The following is a 24,078-nucleotide window of genomic DNA, read 5'->3' as shown; positions in this document are numbered from 1 at the left end:
TCCTTTCTACAATGTGGAGTTGAGGATGGTGGTTACGATACAAGTTTCAGGCATCAGACTGGCAAAGATTCCGTGGCCATACTGCCACTTACGACCTTGGGCAAGTTAAATAACCTCCTTGGGGCGTAGTCACCTCATGGATAAATGGTGGATAATAAACGGACCCATCTTATATGGCTGCTGTGAGGATCAAGGGTAAAGAAAGGGCAGAGTAGGCACCCAAAAAACAGTCCCTCCTCTTCCCAGTGCCTCCCAAAGCCCTGTCTCCTGCAAGTGAGGCACTGAGCTCAGCAGGAGGCCAGCAGACAGGGGATCTGAGGCACCAGTGACAACCAACCAACCCTCCACCCTTAACTAGTTTATCTCTATCTGCCACAGGACAATTATTCATGTAGAAGTTGTACTTGCATTTACATGCTGCCTCTTAAAATTAAAATACAAATATATACATATGAGTAGGAAGTAGTTAGCATGTAATAAGTGTACAATAAATAAATATTTGTTGATTGGAAATTTCTCAGTGTGTGTTCCCTTCTGTCTCTGACCCACTGGGAAAAGACCAGAGCCGGTGCCACTCCACATGCAGACATCCACAAATGTCCTGACAATGCTTCTGCTGAGAGCATGACTTCCTTTTTTCCCATGGGCTGGGCTTGACACCATCAGCAAGATTGAACACCAAGCTGATACGGCAAAAAACAGAACTCACCACTTCCATGTTCCCAAGTATAGGGCACAAGGGCAGAGTCCTAACTGGCTCCTGGTTTTGAGGCCAGCTGGGATGACAGCCTGTGATCAGTTTCAGGCCCCTCCACCATGGACCATTGTCCTTCTAGATATATATTAAAATATATCCCTTTGCCTTAGCATAGACGGTTGACAAAGTAGTCACCAAAAAGAGAAAGCTTCCTTTCCTTTCTTTTTTTTTTCTTTCATTTTTTTTTTTATTATTATTATACTTTAAGTTCTAGGGTGCAGGTTTGTTACATATGTATACATGTGCCATGTTGGTGTACTGCACCCATTAACTCGTCATTTACATTAGGTATATCTCCTAATGCTATCCCTCCCTCCTACCCCCTCCCCACAATAGGACCCGGTGTGTGATGTTCCCCTTCCTGTGTCCAAGTGATCTCATTGTTCAATTCCCACCTATGAGTGAGAACATGCAGTATTTGGTTTTCTGTTCTTGCGATAGTTTGCTGAGAATGATGGTCTCCAGCTGCATCCATGTCCCTGCAAAGGACACGAACTCATCCTTTTTTATGGCTGCATAGTATTCCATGGTGTATATGTGCCACATCTTCTTAATCCAGTCTGTCACTGATGGACATTTGGGTTGATTCCAAGTCTTTGCTATTGTGAATAGTGCCGCAATAAACATATGTGTGCATGTGTCTTTATAGCAGCATGACTTATAATCCTTTGGGTATATCCCCAGTAGTGGGATGGCTGGGTCAAATGGTATTTCTAGTTCTAGATCCTTGAGGAATCGCCACACTGTTTTCCACAATGGTTGAACTAGTTTACAATCCCATCAACAGTGTAAAAGTGTTCCTATTTCTCCACATCCTCTCCAGCACCTGTTGTTTCCTGACTTTGTAATGATTGCCATTCTAACTGGTGTGAGATGGTATCTCATCATGGTTTTGATTTGCATTTCTCTGATGGCGAGTGATGATGAGCATTTTTTCTTAAATAAATGGCTCTAACTCTGAGTAAGAGTTGAAAATTATCTTCTTTAGGAAAAATGCATCCCTGAGTGTGAGCAAACTTGGGATTCTAAGAATTCTTTTTTTTTTTTTTTTAGTATTTAATAAGCAATATTAATTGTATCTTTCACAAAAGGGTAGGAAGGCCAAGGCAAGAAAAACGTTTTTCTTTGTACCTCCAGGGCATGGTGCATAACGAAGGTTCCAAACATGTTTGTTGAATGAATGTATGAATAGTTGCCATATCACTCTCACACCAATTACCATTGAGTACTGCGGGACTATCCCACTGGCATCACCGTGATAGATATAGACCGCCCCTGCGAAGTCGTCCTCCTTGGGTGCACCAATGGCCACATCTGAGGGTAGAAAAACAGCTATGGGTTAAAAAGCCACATTAACAATATAAGTGCAGCTTCCCTAATTCTGGTTATCATGTCTGAGTCCCTGGATGCCAGAAATTATTAGTTATTGATGGTCAAGCATTAATTTAGGCACATGATCCCTTAGTAGGAAAAAAAAAAAAAAAAAAAAGGCCGGGTGTGGTGGCTCATGTCTATAATCCCAGCACTTTGGGAGGCCGAGGCAGGCAGGTCGTCTGAGGTCAAGAGTTCAAGACTAGCCTGGCCAACATGGTGAAACTCCATCTCTACTAAAAATATAAAAATTAGCTGGGCGTGGTGGCACACGCCTGTAGTCTCAGCTACTCTGGCAGCTAAGGCAAGACAATCACTTGAACCCGGGAGGCAGAGGTTGCAGTGAGCTGAGATTATGCCACTGGACTCTAGCCTGGGCAACAGAGTGAGACTCCATCTCAAAAAAAAAAAAAAAAAAAAATTACAGTGAAAACTATAGAAGCTGACCGAGAAAAGTTTAGTTCCAAAAAAGTTTCTACCTTACGCTCATAAGAAAAACCACTGACCCATCCAATAAAAGAAATGCAAATCTGGCCAGGCGCGGTGGCTCAAGCCTGTAATCCCAGCACTTTGGGAGGCCAAGACGGGTGGATTACGAGGTCAGGAGATCGAGACCATCCTGGCTAACACGGTGAAACCCCGTCTCTACTAAAAAATACAAAAAACTAGCCGGGTGAGGTGGCGGACGCCTGTAGTTCCAGCTACTTGGGAGGCTGAGGCAGGAGAATGGCGTAAACCCAGGAGGCGGAGCTTGCAGTGAGCCGAGATTGCGCCACTGCACTCCAGCCTGGGCGACAGAGCGAGACTCCGTCTCAAAAAAAAAAAAAAAAAAAAAAAAAAGAAATGCAAATCTAAACTACCTGCCCTAATTTCCGTCAGGGAGAATTCCATAGACAATGGCTATTGCGTAACTGAGAAAATCTGAGGTCCTGGATAAAGGACTATTCCTTATTATTATTTGATAATAAATCCATTCCTGGATAAAGGAAATGTACAGAAGGCATTCACTTCACACACAAAAAAACAACATTACTCTCACAAACTGGCAACTCCTAGAACAAAGCCTAGATCTTCCTAACTTTATTTCCTTGCTTCTAACAAAGTCATGTGTCTGCAGAAGTGAGGCCAAGGGGGAGGAAAATGAAGCCCTCTGTAGCCAGTGTTAGGAGGTATCAAAGACGTCTGGATGGCTGGCCTGGGCAAGGGTGGCCCCACCTCCACCATCATATACCCTGGTGACATGGCTGCTCCGCCTCCCAATGTCCTTATGCTGTGTATGCAGGGAGGCGAAGAGGCTCAAACAAGCCAGAGAGAGAGGCCAAGAGGCTGTGAGGAATACTGCTGTCCAAACAGACCTAAACATTAGGTACATATGCCTCCACGCCTCCCAAGACACACACACACGCACAGACACACACACACACATGCACTCTCAAAAGGCAACCCAGCTGCTGCTATAATCAGGCAGAAGATGTCTGGGTTTCTAATTCTCTCCTCACTCATTTCCACATCAACGTGGTAGAGCATCATGGAGCATCAAAGGCTCGGAAGCAAGGAGAGTTGATGGCAGGATGAAGCTGTTCAAACTTCTCTGCCATAAGAAGTCCCAAATGAACCAGCCCCAAGGTTTGTTTCCACTGCAAACAACAAAGAACACCGAGCTAGTGAGAAGGGGTTATGCAGAGACAAAACTCCAGTGGGCTGGAAGCTCGGCCCTGCGTGTCTACACGGAGAGCACCTCTAAATGTGTCGTCTCTCCCTACCGCACATTGATGGGCCTTTGGAGTGGGCCGGTAGACCCAGGAGCATGCCGCTAGAGATGGACAGTCAGCGGGCAGGCTGGCCCTCTGAAGCAGAGCAGCGTGCTGCACCTGGAGGGGCTCCGCGCACTGGGAACACTCACTCACCTGGGAACCCATCGTCATCCAGATCGTCCAGGCTGGCAATGCTTTCTCCAAAGTGCGCATTGTAGGCGCCATCCCCGGTCAGAGCCAGCTGCTCCTCGAGGGCTCCCTGGGAAACAGGATGGAGGAGAAAATGGAAAACAAAACAAAAACAAACAGAACAAACAATAAAAATCAATAAAAAACCAGAGCTTGAATGCTGCCCTGCTAGAGCACGCTCATCGACAGGAAACACCTGGGCAGAATTACAGGAACCCAAATTTCTCTCTCCTGCTGGCAAAATGAGTCCCTTTTACCTGCTTAGCAGGATGGTCTTCCACAGCCTGAGATGCATTTTTGAGGGAAGGAGAATGTCACGGTAGCCAATGACTACACTCCCCCTTGTCCTAATGCTCTACACACAAGCAAACCTCCCTACCCACCTGTCCCCCCTGTGCTCTCCGCATCCTTAAGGTATAGCAATTTTTCCCCAATGTTGTTTTAAAAGGGTATACATTTTTCTATTTTTTCTTTCCTGTGTCTTTTGGTACAAGTTTATAAAGCTGTTTTGCAAAGTGCATGTATGAGTTATCTTGATAGAGGGAGTCATGGTTCAGAAAATCCAAGCACCCAGTCGTTCTTGGCCAGGGGGTGGCTGTGGTGGCAGACGTCACTGTGCCTGTTTTTCATGCGTGGCTCAGGTATGAATTTCCTGAGAAAATACTAACCAACAGGGGCGGGGGTCAATGATGTACAAAGGCAGGAAAAGTCATCTGACTTTGGGGGAAAAAGTCATACCCACTCTCACCCCAAATCACTGACACAGGAATACCAGAGTGATACAATGCAATCTGATGTCTTGGGGCATGAGAAGATTTATGCATTCCCCAGTGCAGAGGCAGTCTGGGCCCACTATATCCCACAGGCCATCCTGCGAGTGTCTGGCTTTTACCATGACCAAGTCTTCTTTCTCACTATAAACACAATTTACAACTTAAAAACAGTCAAGGTGAGATGATTTCTTGGGTGAATGAAACCTCCACCCCAAAACACAAATATGCATTAATTTCTTTCTTTCAGTGTCGTGGGGAAGAGGAGAGGAACACCAGCAACTGATTCCTTCTATGTACCAGGCACTGTACAGCCAGCTCCTCATTCAAATCACACAATGACTCCATAAGGAAAATCTTATGATGCCTCTCACTTCACAGATGAGGAAATTGGGCCACCAATTTCAAGCCATTTGTCCACATCACACAGGCTAGCACATGGCAAAACCAAGATTCAAACTCAGGTCCACCCTGCTCCAAAGTCAGCATTTTTTCCCCTCCTCCACACTGCCTTCTGATCTTTATTCAAATGGCTATGTCAACAGAAATGAGAATACTCTGGTACTTAGAATAACCACACAACATCAAGAAACACTGGTTGGCAGGAGAGGGTGTAGGTGCATCATGCCCAGTGGAGGCCTGGGGCAGTTCTTATGCTTCAAGAGTCCACCTCCTGATTTAGACACACAGTCTGGCTGTTGGACCTGACTCCTACACAAATGTCTCAGTCTCCTGCAAATATAATGGCAGACACCACTGAATGCCCACAGCACTCATCTATTTAATGTCCCCCTGATTTCTCCCTGCACCCTGCCCTGACCTCCTAGAATGTCAGTGGGGATGCAGTGCCAAGGGCTCCTGCAACAGGTACCAATAAGCACCTTCCTTCTCAGGTATTTTATTTTTTTTAGAGACAGAGTCTTGCCTTCTAGCCCAGGCTGGAGTGCAGTGGTGCAATCAAAGCTCACTACCACCTCAAACTCCGGTGCTCAAGGGATCCTCTCGCCTCAGCCTCCTGAATAGCTAGGATTACAGGCAACCACCACTGTACCTTGCTTGTTGGCTTATTGACTGATTGACTGATTAACTGATTGACAAGGTCTCACTCTGTCACCCAGGCTGGAGTACAGTGGCATGATCATGGCTCACTGCAGCCTCCACCTCCTGGGCTCAAACAATCCTCCCACCTCAGCCTCAGCTGGGACCACAGGCAAGCACCACCACACCTGGCTAATTTTTTGTGTGTTTTTAGTAGAGACATGGTTTCACTATGTTGACCAGGCTGGTCTTGAACTCCTGGCCTCAAGTGATCCTCCCGCCTTGGCCTCCCAAAGCCTCCCTGGTTTTAGATCTGCCTTCCTGAAAAGCCTGAAAACCTCAGAGGCAACATAAGGCTCTAACAGTCCCTGGCTCTCCTTTCACTGTTTCCTTCCTTTGTGGCATCTGCTCACTTCGTTATAGCTAAACCTCTGCCCTCTCCCAACTGGGATACCTAGCATCCCAGCCACTGCTTAACAGTATACTTTGACTTATTTTTTTTTAATATGAAATTATATTCTTACTATTTGGATAAAGATAAAACTAAACATCTACTCAGAGAGCTGTTACTCATATTCTCTATGTATTTGGCGTATTTCTGAGGACTGGTTATAAATGCAGTTTTCATCCCATTTTCCACTGATTATCTCATAAGCATTTTCTCATGTTAGATAAAAGGTAGGCGGCACCAGAATGTTTTCACTGAACCACCTCACTCTTGTTGAATACTTGTACTTGAATACTTGTACTTCCAGATCCTGAAAAGACTGCTTTCTCCCTGGTCTCCTGCCTCCACGATGCACTGCTGTCCCCCAACCCAGCCCCCACTCACCCACCCTCCATTAGCTACAGAGGGCCAGAGGCACCTTTCTGTCCATGTCACATCCCTTTCGTGGTTCTGCAGAATAGGGGACATCAAGATTATTGGTCGGGCGTGGTGGCTCACATTTGTAATCCTAGGGAGGCCAAGGAGAGCAGATCACTTGAGATCAGGAGTTTGAGACCAGCTGGGCCAACATGGTGAAACCCCATCTCTTCTAAAAACACACAGAAGAGTAGCCAGGTGTGGTGGCAAGCACCTGTAATCCCAGTTACTTGGGAGGCAGAGAGGCAGGAGAAGAGCTTGAACCCAGGAGGCAGAGGTTGCAGTAAGCCGAGACTGCGTCACTGCACTCCAGCCTGGGTGATGGTGTGAGACTCTGTCTCAAAAAAAAACCAAAAAAGAAAACAAGATTATGGCTCCCATGCAGTCCCTCGACCCCCCATGCTGAAGTGAGTGGTGACACCACCTCACACCCCAACCCACTTGCCCAGCTTCGCACTGGGAGCTCAGCTCCAGCCCACCCTGCCTGTCTGCTAACTCCTACGCCTTCTCCAAGATTCCCCAGCCATTGTGTCCTCCTCTGCTTCCCTGGGAAGATGTGCATATGCTCCCAGAGAGGTGGCATAACCTTGAGACACAAAGCATGCCAGCTCTGAAGCCAGCTTGCCTTGGTTCAAATCCCAGCCCCACTTCTTAGCTGTGTGGTTTTGGACACATTACCTAACCTCTCTGGGCCTCAGTTTTCTCACCTGAAAAATGGGCACCCTTGATACCATGTGTACATTGCACTGAAATCTCTCACAGAAAGCAGGAAGAAGAGTCCCTGGTACATAGTAAGCACTCAAAAGACAATTATTAAGATTCCTCCTTGGCCCCTGGGTGTACGCAGTTGTAACATTGTATATAACTTTCCATTAATGGACCACTGAGCTTATTCAAGACAGAAATCACATATTTTCATCTCCTCTGGGTAACACGGCCCCCAGTGCCCACCTAGAGGGGTGCTCAGCCACTACTAGCTGGACAAATGTCCCTACCCCACACCCATCCACACGTTGCCCAGTATTGTACTCACATTTCCTCTGTTGATGTAGACAGTGACCTGTCCCTCGTCCCTGATCTCAGAAAACATGGGGGCCCCCACCAGCAGGTCAGAGAGGCCGTCCCCATTCAGGTCAACTGCGCACAAGGAGGAGCCGAAGTAAGAGCCCATCTGCAACCAAGTTGAGTTGCAACAAAGCATTCAGTGTCTGCTCTCACACAAGGATGCCCTTGCTTTCCTCCACCCCATTGGCTTTAGAAACATCCCTCAGAGGCTGGATGGCTATGCTGCCCCCTAAGCCAGAATGCCTAGCAAAGAGTGGAATACCCAACTTCCAGCAGCAAGGCAGGGCCCCAGTCAGTGTGACCCAAAGTCCCCCATTCCTGGAGTCCTATCAAGGGGAAGATAAATAGATTGACGCCCAGAGAATGAGGTGCTGTTTTTAAAAATGCAAGCCGAGGATTCAAAGTTAAGTTACAACCATAATAAAAATGCCCCTTATATCGAACATTTGACAAGGCCAAGCAAGTAGGAATATGAAATCTCACAACACAAGAAAGGCATGAAAATAAATGTTACATGGGGAAATAGGTTATTTTCTCCCGGTCCTATGCATAGCTAAAGGTTGGTTAGGAAGGCATGAGCTGAAGTGACAGAAAAAGGTACAACTTTTAAGACTGTTTGACTGATGAGAGAACAGAGCAAGACAATATTGACTTTTAATTATAGCTTAATTAGGAGTCTCAAACACATATACCAACAGGATCCAGGCAGGTGGCAGGCATAGGAAAAAAAATTAATGTGGCAAGTAACACTTGTCTTCCATGTCTACATAACAATAGGGACTGGTGGAAACTGTGGCAAACTGAAGCCCACAAGCCTGGCTAAAGCAGCAGCTTCTACCCAGGTGCAGCTAACTGCCACCAAGAGGAAGGCTGACCCAGAGAGGAGTAACCTTTGCATTTTCCAAAAGAAGTCAAAAATTTAAAACTTTATTTATTTTATTTTATTTATTTATTTTTAATTTATTTTTTTGAGACGGAGTCTCACTGTGTTGCCCAGGCTGGAGTGCAGTGGCCGGATCTCAGCTCACTGCAACCTCCGCCTCCCGGGTTTACGCCATTCTCCTGCCTCAGCCTCCCGAGTAGCTGGGACTACAGGCGCCCGCCACCTTACCTGGCTAGTTTTTTTGTATTTTTTTTAGTAGAGACGGGGTTTCCCCGTGTTAGCCAGGATGGTCTTGATCTCCTAACCTTGTGATCCGCCTGTCTCGGCCTCCCAAAGTGCTGGGATTACAGGCTTGAGCAACCGCGCCCGGCCTAAAACTTTATTTAAAGTGCCAGTGTTTTAAATGCTCACAACTTCTTCATGCGTAAAAACAATAAACAAATGCTGTGCAAGCCAAACAAAATATATGTAGGCTGTATTGTTTCCAAAGGCTGTCAGTTTGCAACCTCTACTTAAAAAAAAAAAAGAAAAAAAAAAAAAAGAAGAAGGAGGCCGGGCATGGTGACTCACCCCTGTACTCCCAGCACTTTGGGAGGCACGTGGATCACAAGGTCAGGAGTTCGAGACCAGCCCAGCCAACATAGTGAAACCCCGTCTCTACTAAAAATACAAAAATTAGCTGGGCATGGTGGCAGGCACCTGTAATCCCAGCTACAAGGGAGGCTGAGGCAGGAGAATCGCTTGAACCTGGGAGGCGGAGGTTGCAGTGAGCCAAGATCACGCCACTGCACTCTAGCCTGGGTGACAGAGCAAAGACTCTGTCTCAAAAAAAAAAAAAAAAGAAAGAAAAGAAAAAGCATTATTCTTTTAAAATAAATGTTTTCTAATAACAGGCCCCTGGCTTGATGGACATGAACAAGTATTTTCTTTTACTGCTGGAGTTTGTTGGCAGCTGACCCAGGGAGTTTGAGGGAAAGAGGTAAAGGACACTCCAATCTATTTCCTGCAGCTAACAGGATCACAGGAGGGCTTTGTAGTGGCCGCTCAGAAATCCTTCCCCAGTGATATGCCAAGGCCATCTCCCTCCCCTCCGACTACCCAATCTCAAAGGAGAAAGGAACAGGAAAGGGTTGAAATCACAGAGGGTGAGGAGGCAAGAAATCGAGTTACCAGTCACTATTTCAGTGGCCTTGCCAATCTCCCCATCTGCGCTTTGGTAAAAGAAATCAGTAAGACACAGGCAAAGACCCAAAGAGCCAAGCTGCTGGCTGCACTCACTGGCTGAGCCCCAGGGGAACTGTTTGTTTCATTCCAAAGGGCTATTTAATTTGGCATCTTCATCAATGTTAAATTAGAAATCTCTGTATGTGAAGTTTCCTACCTAAGTTTTGAAATACAAATGCTTCACATACTCCGTCAATTCAATAAAACTTCAATATGGCAATGACATGCTTTGGCGTTAGCGTCCAATGATCAAGAGTCCCCATCAGCCTGGAAATATGGAGATGTGTGTCTGTATTAACATCTGAACTGCATACATGTTGGTGATTTCTTATATGTACTATTTGGAGAAAGTCAACCAATAAAGACAAAAATCAGCTTTTTTTGTTTTGGTGGGTTTTTTTTCTTTATTTTTTCTTATGGGAAGCCAGGATGCAGAACTATCTGACCAAATTCTAGCCAAACGGAAGCAGAAGTGAACCGGTGGTTTGCTGAGTTAGAACTCTCCTGTCTATGTGGCTCTGAACATAGGGATAAAGCTAAAGGCATCCTTTGAAAGCCTGGGGTCATGCCCTTTTGTAGGAGGTAATAGAGAAGTCAGACAGACATGAATGTCTCATTTCTTCTGGCAAGAAGCAGAATATGTTGTATAAAGAAAGGTCATGGCCTATTTCAAAAGCAGAACGATGATGACAGGATAAAGCTACTTGGAGACACTAGTAGAAGGAAGTGAAGGCAAGAGGGCTGTGAGTGAGTGGCAGAAAGAAGGGGTGCCTGTGGAATGGCGCAAAGGTTAGGGCCAAAGAGCCCTAAAGAAAGAAAAAGTCAAACAGCTGCGAAGCCAGGAAGTTGAATACCTGGGCCCTTCTGTCCCTTCTCAGGAAACCTGATGTATCTTGGTATGATAAGGACACCCAAGCAGACATTCAAGCTTGAACCTGTCCTGGAACTCAATGGCAGAAGTCTTCAGGAAGTTTGGACAAGTGGGTTCCCAGAGGTTAATCTCATCCTCCTTGCACCATCCACTCTCAGATCTACCCCCCAAAATCTGATCAACTTGAGCATAGGTTGTCATCCAAACCAAGAGGTTTTCAAGGAGGAGAGAGGGCACAATTACAGACTGTTAATTACTTGAGGGCAATAGGCATTAACTGGGCCTCCCCAGGGCACAGACAACAAGGAGTGGGCAAGGAGGGAAGAGCAGTTTGGGGGGCACAGCTACAGTTGAACATAAAGATACTCAGAAAATAGGGTGATGGGCACGTTTAAGTTCCACAGTTCATTTTAAATAATCCTTGGCCAGGTGCGGCGGCTCATGCCTATAATCCCAGCACTCTGGGAGGCCAAGGTGGGTGGATCCCTTGAGCCCAGGAGTCTGAGACCAGCCTGGGCAACATGGTGAAACCTCATCCCTACAAAAAAAAAAAAAAAAAATTTGCTGGGCATGGTGGCACATGTCTGTGGTCCGAGCTACTTGGGAGGCTGAGGTAGGAGAATGGCTTGAGTCCGGGAGGCAGAGGTTACAGTGAACCAAGATCACGCCATAGTGAGACTCGGTCTCAAAAGAAAAAAAAAAAAATGGAATCCTTTACCTTTAGGCTTTCAAACCCAGGTACATTTGAAGGGAAGAGGGAGATTGTTTCCATGCTAGATACATTCACCCATTTCTTATCTTCTGCAGAAGATCTAAAATGTTAGCCTCAGTTCCACGCACACCCTACTTGCTCTTTAGGACTCTCTTCTATAAATCACAAATAGCACGGAGTTATTTGTTTTCTAACTTTAGGGGTGCTTGGAAAACCTTTTTGCAGAATGGCTCACAGTCATTTTCCAGTGCTGTTGCTTTGGGGTTTTGGAAATGTTAAAATAACACAAGCCAGCAGAGTTCTCAGGGGAAGGCAGAGCCATTCTGAGGAAAAATGCAAAATCAAGTTTGGTGATGCATTTTTCATTCAAAAGATAATGACAATTATATACTAAGCATACCTATTTGGATTGTTAAAATTGCAAAAAGGTCTACTTGAATGGGATTTTTGGGACTCGGAATATGATTCACCATCAGAACAACATGGAAGGATCCCAGGCTGGCATACAGCAGTTCTAACTCAGCAGGAACAGAATCGAGGAGGCACATGGCCTCCTCCCATGTCTCAGACATCCTATGCTTCTTCCCAGATCCCACTAAGACCTCTACCAAGACCAGCCTCCAAATTACCCCCACAGCTCCCAGCCTAAACTTGTGTCCCTTAGAGTAGTCAAGCTCAGCCAAACAGTCCTGCTGATCTAAGCCACACAAGGAGTGCATGACTGATAAGCTCATGAAAACGGTTGCTTATTAATAGCAGGACTCCCTAATTGGCTTAATTTTAGATGACAGGACAGTATAATGGAAACTTTCAGAAAGCAGAGAGAGGATTAGGGACAGGGTGGGGAGGACCCAGGCAGAGTAATCTCACCCAGGACTAACTTTAGGGCAGCACCCTGAGCTATTTCTGCTTCAAGGTTCTAAGAGGAATCAGGCAACCTGTGTTTGGATTTTCTCTGTGTGGCAACAGTCATCTTGGCAATGACAGTTGAGGGCTGAGGATTCGGGAAGTGGTAATGTTGGGCCGGTGAGACAGGCTCAGTGAGAAGCACTTCTTGCTACCTATACTCAGAAAGATCTGCTCTCTCTGGAAGTGGAGATGTGTTGAGAAAGGAGAGAGGCAGAGAGACAGGGCATGCAGTTGATGACAGTCTGAACTATGGACAATCTCTTAAAACTCTGTGCTGTAACTTGGCCACATATAACTCATCTTGCTACAGAATGTCTCCTAAAGCGAGTATGAATTCCATGAATGCACAGGTTACATGTACCGCTGAGAAGGTAAAGACACCAACAAGCAGATAGCACTGCCATATAAACATAGGGCACAGGTAGGGCCTTCAAACCAGTTTTCTAAAAAGTACTGACTCCCACATGATCACATCTCTCAAATAAAAAATAGTCACTTATACCAAGAACCTCACCTTTTTACCTGATGCTTGAAAGATCTTAATTAAGGTGCCTGATCTTCGGTCAGCTCTGAAAATATAAACCTATGGAATGAAAAAAAAAATCTAGTTAGGATGAAATCAATGATGAAAGATATTTATCAGCATCCTCCTAGGAGTCCTATTTAAAGGCTTAAGGGCCAAGTGCACAGCAGATGTGCTTATGCTAGCTGATGATCATGAAGAAGTCAGCTGTCATTTTACCAACACTGCAAATAAAAGGGTCCTTCAACCCTGAGGCAGATATCACCTCCACTGCTCCTGAACCACATTCCTTATAGAAGCCACACACAATAAGACCCAAGGAGCTTCCAAATTACAAGTAAACAATTCAACTCTGAGAAAAAGCTAGTATTTTGTTTCTTGAAATATTTCCTTTATTCCTTTTTTTTAAATTAGTTGGTGGTATGGATTGGACTTTATTCCCAATAGGACTTTAACAGGCATTACAACAGAAGACAAAGGGATGGGTAGAGGTGAATACTGTACACAAAGCAGTTTCCCAAAGTGATTTCACATCATATTAGAGTTATGTGATCTGCCTAGGTAAATATGAGTTTCGTTTGGGAAATGTGGAGTTAAATATCAAGTGAATTCCTTGACTGTGGAACTTTTTAGAGCCTTTAGCATGTTCACGTGAACTATGCATCTCCACTGCAAAGATGATCACTGACATTTAACTTCCTAAATGTACTTGACTATGGAAGTTCTTTTTTTCAGATTACAACTCGTGGGAAGAGTGTCTCATGAGAACCAGTGTAAGTAACCTTCCCATGAGATAAGGAACTGCCATCTTAGTGTGAGTGCTTTTGTGCCCTGACACTAGAATATCCAGCAAAATCCTGAAGGCCAGAGGTCTATTCTGGGGTCCTTGGGAATCAAGCCTGCACTAGCCCCGATTCCTGGGAATGTGGAATTGTCGGCAACTTTGTCACTACGACCAGTTTCCCCCATGCCTCTCAGGTGGTCTAACTGAAAGAGAAGCATTTTTATGTCGCTGTCTCGCTCTATCAATTATAAGTACCATTCTCATCTTTTTAACTTTATCCTCTGCACCCCCCAGATAGCCAATGAGAGGGGTTTGCAGGGGTGTCGTCTTAAGACTTGACAGGGACTATGAAGTTCATCACAGTCATCTGAAGGGAAAACTACAAAACCAGAAGGTGTTTTCCGCAACTAGGGAGAAAAGAAAGCTGCTATCGTTAGCATAGAGGCACCCGCATTACCCGGTAGCCTGCAGCCCCTCCCCAAGAAGACGACATCAATGCAAACAGCTCTCAGTGCTTCTTTCTCTACTATTTAGAGAAATTCAAGCAACTCAGAAAGAACCACCTCCTTCTTCAGGTGATCGAAGGTCACCTGCTTGATCCCTCCTCCCTGCCGGCTCGGCCCTGGTTTATCTGGTTTCAGTTTCGGAGAACCTCTCTCCACAGCAACAATGTTAGGGAGGAGGGAGGCACATGCTCCAGAAAAGTGAGCAGCAGCTCCTAACCTCTGCCCAGGAGGATCCACAGAAATTACCCTTAGTCAAGCCTAGTCAACTGGAAAGTTTGTCAGCTCCCTGATCATCCTGACCTCCTGGCTGAAGGCTCCAATTACAAGCGGTCTCAGCTCATCTGGGCCAATCCAGAATTCAGATCCCACTTCTCCAAGCTCTGGGAGATACGACCAGACTCTATCACAGGTCTACCCCTAGAGGCTCAGATCCAAAGTTCAGTCCTCTGTTCACTCAGTCTTTCCCATCAGGCAACCTACGGAGCTTCTTAAAAATGCAGGTTCCTGATCCATCTGTACCCACTCAATCTGGATTTCCTGTATCTTCATGATAAAGAACCAATGAGTATAGTTCACAATTCAGGCCCCTCAGAGGTCATTTTTCCCAAAGGAATTCAGACAGCCCTAGATCCAGGGGGTGGGTCTTTTGGCAGATACTGTAGTTTAGGGAAAGCCAGACCCACATATTTCCAGTCCAGCCTTTGGGCTGAACCAGTCTTGGGAACCCAATGTTCCTTCTAAAACACTGGGGGAAAAAATATGAGAATAATTTGGGGCATGAGTAAAGCCTCAAAGGTATCTGGGACTAGACCTAGCTCCATTAAATCAAAGCCAAACTTGGGAAGGGTTTGGGATCTGAAGTTGGACAGCACTAAATGCCATTCTTTTGAAGGACACCATAAGGCCAGAGCTCAGTCTTATAAATTACACGCACACACACGGTCAGCTGTGAAAAACCTCAGATGAGAGTGTGCAGGAAATGGAGAGTGTGAGTAGTACTCACACTCCAATTGAGCTTTCAAGGGAAACTTTCCAATGAAGTGGGGCAGTCAGGGGGTTCCTCATCACCTGCCCACCAGCCACCCAGTAGAATGTTCAGGTCAATGTCAGCTGACAAACCTCTGCACCAGGGACAGCATGCTCCCCTCTTCTGTCTGACCCCAGCTATTCCACAGACATTTCTCCTCACCTTGCCGATGCCTTTGTCCTGTGGGGCACCTCCTACCACATCAGTGGTGGACGCGTGAGAGAAGTGGCCAGCGGTCACTGCGTAGCCTGAACAGGATGGGCGGAAACCAAGCACAGGGTTGAAAAAGAAGGGAAGGGAAAAAAAAAAAAAAACATCCATCAGAGGAAAATGTTTCTCAAGCATGCCCCCTACTCTTGGAACATAAACTACCAGGAAAAAAATGGCAGCTGTCAGCCTTCTCACGCTGAAATGGCTCTCATCTCACAAAAAGTCATGTTCACAAGGACATCAGGGCAGGAAAGAGGGCTTTCTGAGTGTCTTCTTTGGGACAAGTACTGTATTAAATACTATATATCTGTTTTCTTCCTTTCAAGGCATAGTTTTCATACAGTAAGGTCACATATCTGACGTGTAAAACTCAATGAATGCACACATGAGCGTAGCCATGCAACCACCACCCAGATCAAGGAAGTGACTATAACCACAGAACCATAACCCCAGAGGGTTCCCTCATGCCCCTTCCCAGTCAGTACGCCCCACACAGGTAGCCACTATTCTGACTTCTATCACCATATATTAGGTTTGCCTTTTCTTGAACTTCACACAACATAACATCTGTGACATTCATCCACATCGTTGAGTACAGTAGTGGTTTGTTTCTTTTTATTGTTGAGTAATATCCCGTTATATAAATATGTCATATGTTTATTCTGTTGCTGGGCATTTAGGTTGTTTCCAGGTTTGGGTTATTATGAACAAAGTTGCTACCAACATTTTTATGCATGTCTTTAGGTATCTCTTTCAGTCTAACAACTTTATGAAGAAGGCATGACTGCTTCTTCCATTTTACACATACAGAATTAGAAAAACCTGTTAAACAACATGCCAAAGACCACACAGCGAGACTCAAGTCCAATCTGTGTCTGCAAAGCCCTTGCTGTTAACCACACTCCCTTCTACAAGAAGGCAAAAGAAGCTGTCAATGGGTGGGTGAGTAGATGCATGGTTGGGTAGATGCATGGGTGGATAGGTGGGAGGGTGGTCAGTGAAAAAATATGGATGCAAAAGGAACCTAGAAACAAAGGAAAAGATTGCCTAAGCTTAGCCTCAATGTCTCCTGCTTTCTGAGAGCCTGGCTAGCAGGCTGAAAGCTCTCCTCTGGCCAGCATAAATCCTGTACAGGCTGCCATATAATCCCCAAACTTGTCATCACCCTCTAACCCTAATGTGATTGTAAGTTGTTTGAGTTTTGCAATGACATCATATCATGATCAATTCTTCCTCACTACGTGCCTGATTTCTCTCAGACTGGACATTGATAGTACCTAAGAGTATTCTGAGTGAGATCAAAGCCTGAACTGATCCTTGATAATCCCTGCAGCTGATAAGAGCCTCTAATGTGTATACAAGGAGAAACCACAGGCCCTAAGCTTCAAAGGAGCTGTGCTAGACCCCAAACCCATCATCCAAACTGGACTTTCTTCTGCCCTCTCTTCATTCCCTGATTCAATAAATATGTGTTGAGTTCCTACCATACACAAGGCACTATACTATACCAAGTCTGGGAAATGTGAGACAGTCTCACATTTTGTGCTCCCAGCCCAGTGAGAGGTACAGTACCAGTGCTAGGTGCTCTCTCAGATGCACCCACAGGGAAGGAAGCTCAGCATTTAGACTCTGCACTCAGAAACCACAGGTTCATACCCCAATTTTGCTACTTAGGAGCCATGTGACCTTGGTAAGATGTATAACTTCTTTGCTCCTCAGTTTCTTTATCTATAAAATGTAGATAATTATACCTACTTCATAAGGTTGTTTCAGAAATTAAAAGAAACAATATGCAGAGCCTGGCATAGGGTAAATGCTTAATAAACAACAGTATTAGGCAGCTGAGTGCCTACAGGAGCAAACACCCCAGAGTAGAAGGATTGTTGGGTCTATACTACCCAGCAAAAAACTTGTAGTTAGAAGGGAAAAGGCAAGTCAACAACTCCCTAATCCCATTTAACAAGAAGTTCCCAGTGATGCTATGCAAAAAGGGAATCAGGCCCTTTCCCTGTAAGTTACGTGTCATGAGTGTGAAAGAGCATTGTGTGTCATCATTAGGCCCTCCTAAATTTAGCTTCATTTTCAATCCAGAATTATAGCATTTAGGGCATGAATTAAAGAAAAGAGTCTTGTAATTGTCATCTACACAAGCAAAGACAGCCTATGTCTCTTCTTAAATTGGCATGGACCTTGCCCCAGTGTCATTCTGCCTGATAAATAAATTAAATTGTGTCTATCTTCTTTCCCGAAGATTGAAAGACTTAAGAAAATAAGAGATATTTTTCTGAGCCTTTAATTAACCTTCAGCATTAGGTTGCCATCTGTCATGATAATTTCTAGTTCTTATCTTTCTATTTGCAACCAGTTTTGTGATCAGAATGCAAGGACTCCTTCCAAAGGGACGCCCATGGAAAATTAAGACTCCGTCACACTCATTTGTACCTGACCATCTGAACTTTGACAATTGATAAAATGAGAAAATAAAATGTTTATTTCCCTGGAGGTTCAACTGTCAGCTCTTTAATTAAAGCATACAGTTTTAATTCAGTTCCCTCCTTGGTTTTCCTCTCTACCTTCTGCGTGTGGAGCTAGATGTGAAGATGCCCTGGCTAAAGATGTAAGTCATTAGAACAACAGGCGTCAAAGCCAACTAACTCCTCTTTCCAATAATAAAGCAATAATTTGTGAATCTGGCGGGAATCACTCCCATTACCCTTTCTTACCTGTTCTCTCCCCGAGTACTCACCCAGGTAGGTGTACCGCCTGTTCATGATCACTTCATCATTCAGTTTTAAGTACATGTTGTCAGTAAGGTTCAGCACTTTGACGGTTCCAGCCCAGTAAAATGACCCTGGGGCACCCATCACCACCAGCTCCTACCAAAAAGAAATCCAACGGTAAGCAGAGAAGGAAGTGAGGAGGGGAAAGGAGGGGAGTGCAATGAGAACCACAGTCACAACAAAGGAGAAATTCCTCACACCAAGAACTTTTTTTTCCCCCCGCTAAGCAATAAAAACACATTTCACCAGATTCGCCAGCATTATGGAATCTATTATACAGACGGGATTATCAGAACTAAAGATGTGAAGAGACTGAGTAAGGTGACAGATTCATGACACGCCAGGCCCCTATTCTATCCACAATGAGACCACACACATTTCCTCAACTTTACATCAGGCTCTAACAAAGAAATGACAAACAGCTGACATTGACCTCAACCACAGATTCCAGGGAGCACCACTCATGAAAAGCAGCAAGCAATACCGCACCCTGCCTGGACTTCAGGCTCACCATCCAACAACTCCCCCGCCCTGATGCGTGGCAAGAGGAAACTGTGCACTAGTACTCCAGGGAATCCCCTCCAAACCACACTCAAGACCCTCTCAGGGACATTCTAGAACATGGTTTTCTGATCATTATGGTCTACTGTAAACTTGGAAGAACAAAACCAAGAGACCAGAGAGGTCAACTAAGGAAGGACACAAACTGGAAGAGAAGACCGTAGGCAGCAAAAGACAGTATCACTGTTAAAAATGGACTCAAGGCCGGGTGCAGTGGCTCACGCCTATAATCCCAGCACTTTGGGAGGCCAAGGCAGGCAGATCACTTGAGGTCAGGAGTTTGAAACCAGTCTGGCCAACATGGTGAAACCCCATCTCTACTAAAAATACAAAAAGTAGCCAGGCATAGTGGCACATGCCTGTAATCCCAGCTACTCAGGAGGCTGAGGCAGGAAAATTGCTTGAACCCGGGACGTGGAGGTCTCAGTGAGCCAAGACTATGCCACTGCACTCCACCCTGGGCGACAGAGCAAGACTCTGTCAAAAAAAAAAAAAAAAAAAAACAACCCAGGCTCAAGAACATAAGAGGTTCAACATACAGCTGTCTTCAGCATTTAGATCGGCGGAAATGGTCAACAGGCCTGAGAGCATGTTCGTGCCGCAGAACCATCACCAATGCTGATGATAACCCTAAGTTCCCAGAAATGATTTGGTTACCCAAGGAAGTCAGCACAGGTATCTGCTGGGGTTTTCCCCTGGGTGATAAGATAATGGGAACCAATCAACGCATCCCCTGCACTCTCATTCCCAAAGTTTATTTCCTTTGTATTTTTCCAAATTCTAGACCAGACTGTTTTCCAAGAGTGCAGGACTCAGACAAAATTCAACACTGTCCACTCTTTCAACCACGTTAGGGTCCTCTCCTGCCACTGCCTCTTCAGACTGCATGCCTAGGACACTCTAAACTAATTCTGGTCTTCGGAGCTCCCTCTGCTCTTTCTATCTACATCTGTGCAATGCCCTCATACTTCCTCTGCCTGTGTAACCCTTTCGCAGTATTCAAAACTCAATTGAAATATGGGTGAATCCTAGACCAAATGTTGATGAGAAAAAAATGACTCAATTCATAGGAAGTTCTAGAATCAGCAAAACCAATCCACAGTGATGGAAGTCAGATCGGTGGGTGCCCAGAGTAAAGAGAAGGAGCACTGTCTGCAAAGGGGCATGAGGAACTTTCCGAAGTGATGGAAATGTTCTCATCTTCATTTAGGCAGAGACAACATGGTATACACATTTGTCAAAACTCATCGAACTCTGCATTTAAAATAGTGTATTTTGTTGTATGTATTAATATTTTTAATAATCTTCATTTTTTTTAAAATTCCAGAACAGTGATTAAACACTAACAAGGAAGTCATCACATAAAAACACAAAACGTGCTCATGAGATGACATTTGACAAGCATTAAGATGAAGCTCCCATTGTGCAGAGGCTGTGCTGGAGCTAGAAGGCAGGCTGTGCTTGTATCCATCAGAGGTCCCTGGCTTTCAGTCCTTCCTTCCTCCAACAAGGAATCCCTACTTTTGGATTACCTACATTTTCTAAAGTTTCGACACTGCTCTAAGAAATAATCAGAATTATTTTTCCAATGAAATCAGTAATTTTTCACTCAATAATATTTATTGAGCACCTACTATTATGTCTCAGAGTTCACACTAGATATAAAGATAAATAAAGTCCCTTTGTAAATCATTCTTGGGGCAAGACAGCATGGTAATATGCAAAGTATTTCAGAAAAAAAATCGATGAAAACAGGTTAAAATCAACAAAATTTCTAGAGGAAACCCTTCAGCTACAGACAAAACTCCAAAGATACTAGTAGGTCATGAAGGCTCATGGGGAGAACAGATGCTGTGCAGGTCAAGTCTCTCACTGCTGAAACCCACCTGGCCTTCCCCCGAGCCTTCAGAGTTCCCCCGCACCCTGCCCGTCGGTCACCCACATATATTTCAGAAACAGATCTTTTCAGGTTGATCTCCCTCTGCAGAGACGACCCCATGCACTGGCAGAAGCTGCTGGCCTCTGACAAGTCCTTGGAGGCTAGATCCTGCCACGGAGATTTAGAATTTCTGACAACAATTCATAAAGTCACCACTGAATTCTCAGGGAGCAAGTGTCTGCAAAAGCCAGAAGTATCTAGAGAAAAAAATAGAGAGGAGGATAGAGCCTGCAGGCAAGAGGACAATGCTTTAAACAATATGTTTTATGGTTAATTTGGGGAAGAGCCTTAACAAAGGGTAGGGCAGGAACACAGATGGAAGAAAAGCCACTAGATTCTCGCCAGAATGGTTTGCTTTTTGATAATTCAGGAGGGTATAGACAAGAAATGACTGTTGAGGAGCACTTCATTTTAAGGTTTTGAGATCCTACCCCCCTTGAAGGAAGCTGTTGATGATAAGCCAGATGTTCCCAGGGGTATCTCACTGTTTTATAAAAATAGATGGCTTTCTGCAGTCAGGACTCTCCACTGGGAAACATAGCAGAGCATCCATCCATTCATTCTTTTTACACTCATCTGTCCTGCATAAGAGACCGGGCTAGTTCTAGAAAGAGTATAAGAAACACAAGCGATAAGTTCATCAGAGGAGAGAGACTCTTTTTCCTGGCCTTGAGCTTGGAAAGGAATTTGTAATAAGCGTCCAAATATAATACAAAGGGCACCGAATAACCTAATGAGCAACCTCCTGAGCCCCAGATGTATCCACAGTGCAGAACTTTCTCCACCTGCGGCTTTGCACAGGCCAAACAGCCCAGGCCTGCAAAGGCTCTTTGGGACATTGGGGGCAGGTAAGGGATATGTTGCTTTCTGATGACTTAGACTAACCCAGGATAAAAGTTAAAAAATGTATGCCTACCATACCACTGAATGCCCTCCCAAACATTACAAACAGGGTAAGATAAAGTCATTCCTCTCTTCAAAAACCTTTAAAACCAACAGCTCTTGTTTTTACCGCTCCCCTCCATCCCACCCCCAGTGCTCACACCCCTCTCCCTTCAGTCCATACTAAATAAAACAGGGCCAAGCCTGCGATCCTCAGAGCTGAGGCTGAAGGGAGGGACAGTGCCTTCCTGGAAATCCCTCATAGTTGTTTTTTTCTGTTCACTATGGATGATGCTTGTGACCTTTCTGGTGCTGTTCACAAGTGCTAGGAAAAAGTGACCAATACTTAGGTCCCCACCACCCAGGAACAGCCAATGTCAATGTCACACACACAAATGAAAGCTTCCCCAAGCAAAGGCCACCACTACCTAAATCACATTTGTGGAATCCCATCTATAAGCAATGCAGCTTTTTCCCAAGACGCATTTATTAGCAGAACCCCTAGAGGGACCAGGGCATCTAGGTGTGCCTGGAAGAAGCCATATATTTCTTCTGTGTACTGCAAGTTGGCATGAGCAGCTGGGCAGGAGAGTGCCCAGGATCTACAACAGAAGTCCGTGCTGAACAAACTGCCACTCAAGTGTCTCCAGGCTTCTGCAGCAGGCACGAACGCCAGCCCCGTTGGTCCAAATTCTCTCTTGCTGCTAAGCAGCATCTACTACCTCTGTTAGCCTCATCTACAAAAATAAATAAACTTCCCAGGAAATTCTCTCTAATCCTCAATGACAGGCTAAAACTCAGGTGGTATCTGCAGCTCAGAGGGCTTTGTTAAGCTCAGGGTCACTGACCTGTAGGTCAAGCAGGCACCTTAGGCCAAAATATTTTGGGGCAACATAGCTATTGTGTCCAGAAGGACACAGATCCATGTCCAGTTTGGGAAGCAGCTGTCTGCCCTGTGAGGGGACATCAGCGCACAGAAAAGACAAGCCCAAGTGACGAGGTCAGCAAGAGGGCAGAGGAGGGGAGCCATGCTGGCCTGGCCCCTTCAACCACATTTCCTGCTCAGCCACAAACAGCTGAACTTCCAGAAACAAGGCAGGCAGTGAGTTCAAAGACCTCCTGTTTAAGGAGGCCAAAAGCCTGGGAACCGAAGCGGAGGCCAAAGTCCAAAGTGGCCAGGAGACAGCAGGCCGGGGTCAGAGGGCACAGTGGCGCCCAGAGGGGCTGCCTTCCCACTCACACCGCCCACCCTCCCCGGCCACTCTGTACACCCACCATGTCCCCACTTTGCTGTACCATGAGAGCACAGCCAGCATAGGCTGACACCCCATGGTTCCCTCAGGCTCTAAATCCCAGAGCCTGGATTTCAGCAGGTCTTCTGTTCTTCTGGTCACGCTGAGCTTGCACAGCCACCTGGACTTCCCCTCCACACCCCTGCCCCGCCGGCTCCTCCTACCACTCCCTGCCTCCACCCAGCCCAATGCCTGACGTGCCAGCAGCTGCGGCTAACATAATGACACTTCCTTACTGGGAACACTTTCTCTCTCGGCTGTCAACATCTCTGTTGAGTTCTGATGTCTCCCATCAATCTAGCTTCTACTCCCATCTAAAGGGAGGGGTCTCCCCCATGCCCCACACTAAGCACACTCATCCCCCAAGAGAGTCATGAGCAACAGCCAAATCTAAGTTTCTACCCCAGGCAGGACTCCAGTCCCTAAATCCAAATGTCCTCTAAAAACATCGCACACTCCATGTATCTGAAAGCAGACTCGGCAGTTTACATCTCCCAATGGGTTCTTTCTTGGGCAACCCCTTTCCACCAGCGGCACCACGATTCTTCAGAAGCCTGGCTCAAACCCTCCTTCCTCTACCCCACAGCTCCCTGGCCACCCAGCCCCTTGACACCTCCTTCATATTCTCTGCCTCCCCCAATCATTTTTATTCCTTAAGCTTCCCCCTAGCCTGTCCTATTGCTTCATGGCTGGACCACATCATGGCCTCCTACCAGGCCTCCCTTCAGGCCCTTCCACTCCCAAGGTTCTGGGCAAACCCAGCCCAAATAGCCTTTCTTTCAACACTGCCATCTGCCAGTGTGTCACCTGCTTGTGAACTTACAGTGGTTCCCTACTGCCTATTGGCTCAAGTCACACGATACTAGACAGGCCTGTTGGAGGAACAACAGCCATACTTGTTACACGATCTAAATGTTTACTGAGATGGAAGAAGAGTGAAGTTGCCACATGGCAGGATGGCATTTCAACGGGGAGAGGAAAAGTTGTTTAACAAACCAGTATCAGAATAACCAACTATATATTTAGAAAAATAATGTAGTTTCTATCACACAATGTATATAACACAAATTCCAGAAAGATTAAAGATAGAAATCTTTTTTAAAAACAGCCTATGAAAGTGCTATTAAAAATATAAGTATATTGAAAATATAAGTATAAAATATGGG

At 45.4% G+C, this 24,078-nt stretch overlaps 1 protein-coding gene across 2 annotated transcripts in view; it reads right to left on the bottom strand.

The window, feature by feature from the left end:
- The window catches only part of LOC105480186 (integrin subunit alpha 9), a 387,973-nt gene that overhangs the window by 312,195 nt on the left and 51,700 nt on the right, over positions 1-24,078 (bottom strand). For both annotated transcript variants that reach the window (XM_071091443.1, XM_071091444.1), the window contains 6 exons: positions 18,205-18,334; positions 15,411-15,496; positions 12,923-12,991; positions 7,778-7,915; positions 4,036-4,141; positions 1,977-2,071 (listed from right to left, as the gene is read on the bottom strand). In XM_071091443.1, the coding sequence (XP_070947544.1) occupies positions 1,977-2,071; positions 4,036-4,141; positions 7,778-7,915; positions 12,923-12,991; positions 15,411-15,496; positions 18,205-18,334 (624 nt within the window). The remainder of the gene's footprint in view (positions 1-1,976; positions 2,072-4,035; positions 4,142-7,777; positions 7,916-12,922; positions 12,992-15,410; positions 15,497-18,204; positions 18,335-24,078) is intronic.

The sequence above is a fragment of the Macaca nemestrina genome, chromosome 2 (genome assembly GCF_043159975.1).
Source record: "Macaca nemestrina isolate mMacNem1 chromosome 2, mMacNem.hap1, whole genome shotgun sequence".
Classification (NCBI taxonomy): Eukaryota; Metazoa; Chordata; class Mammalia; order Primates; family Cercopithecidae; genus Macaca; species Macaca nemestrina.
The sequence above is the reverse complement of the archived record's forward strand: the minus strand, read 5'-3'. Positions and strand labels throughout refer to the sequence as shown.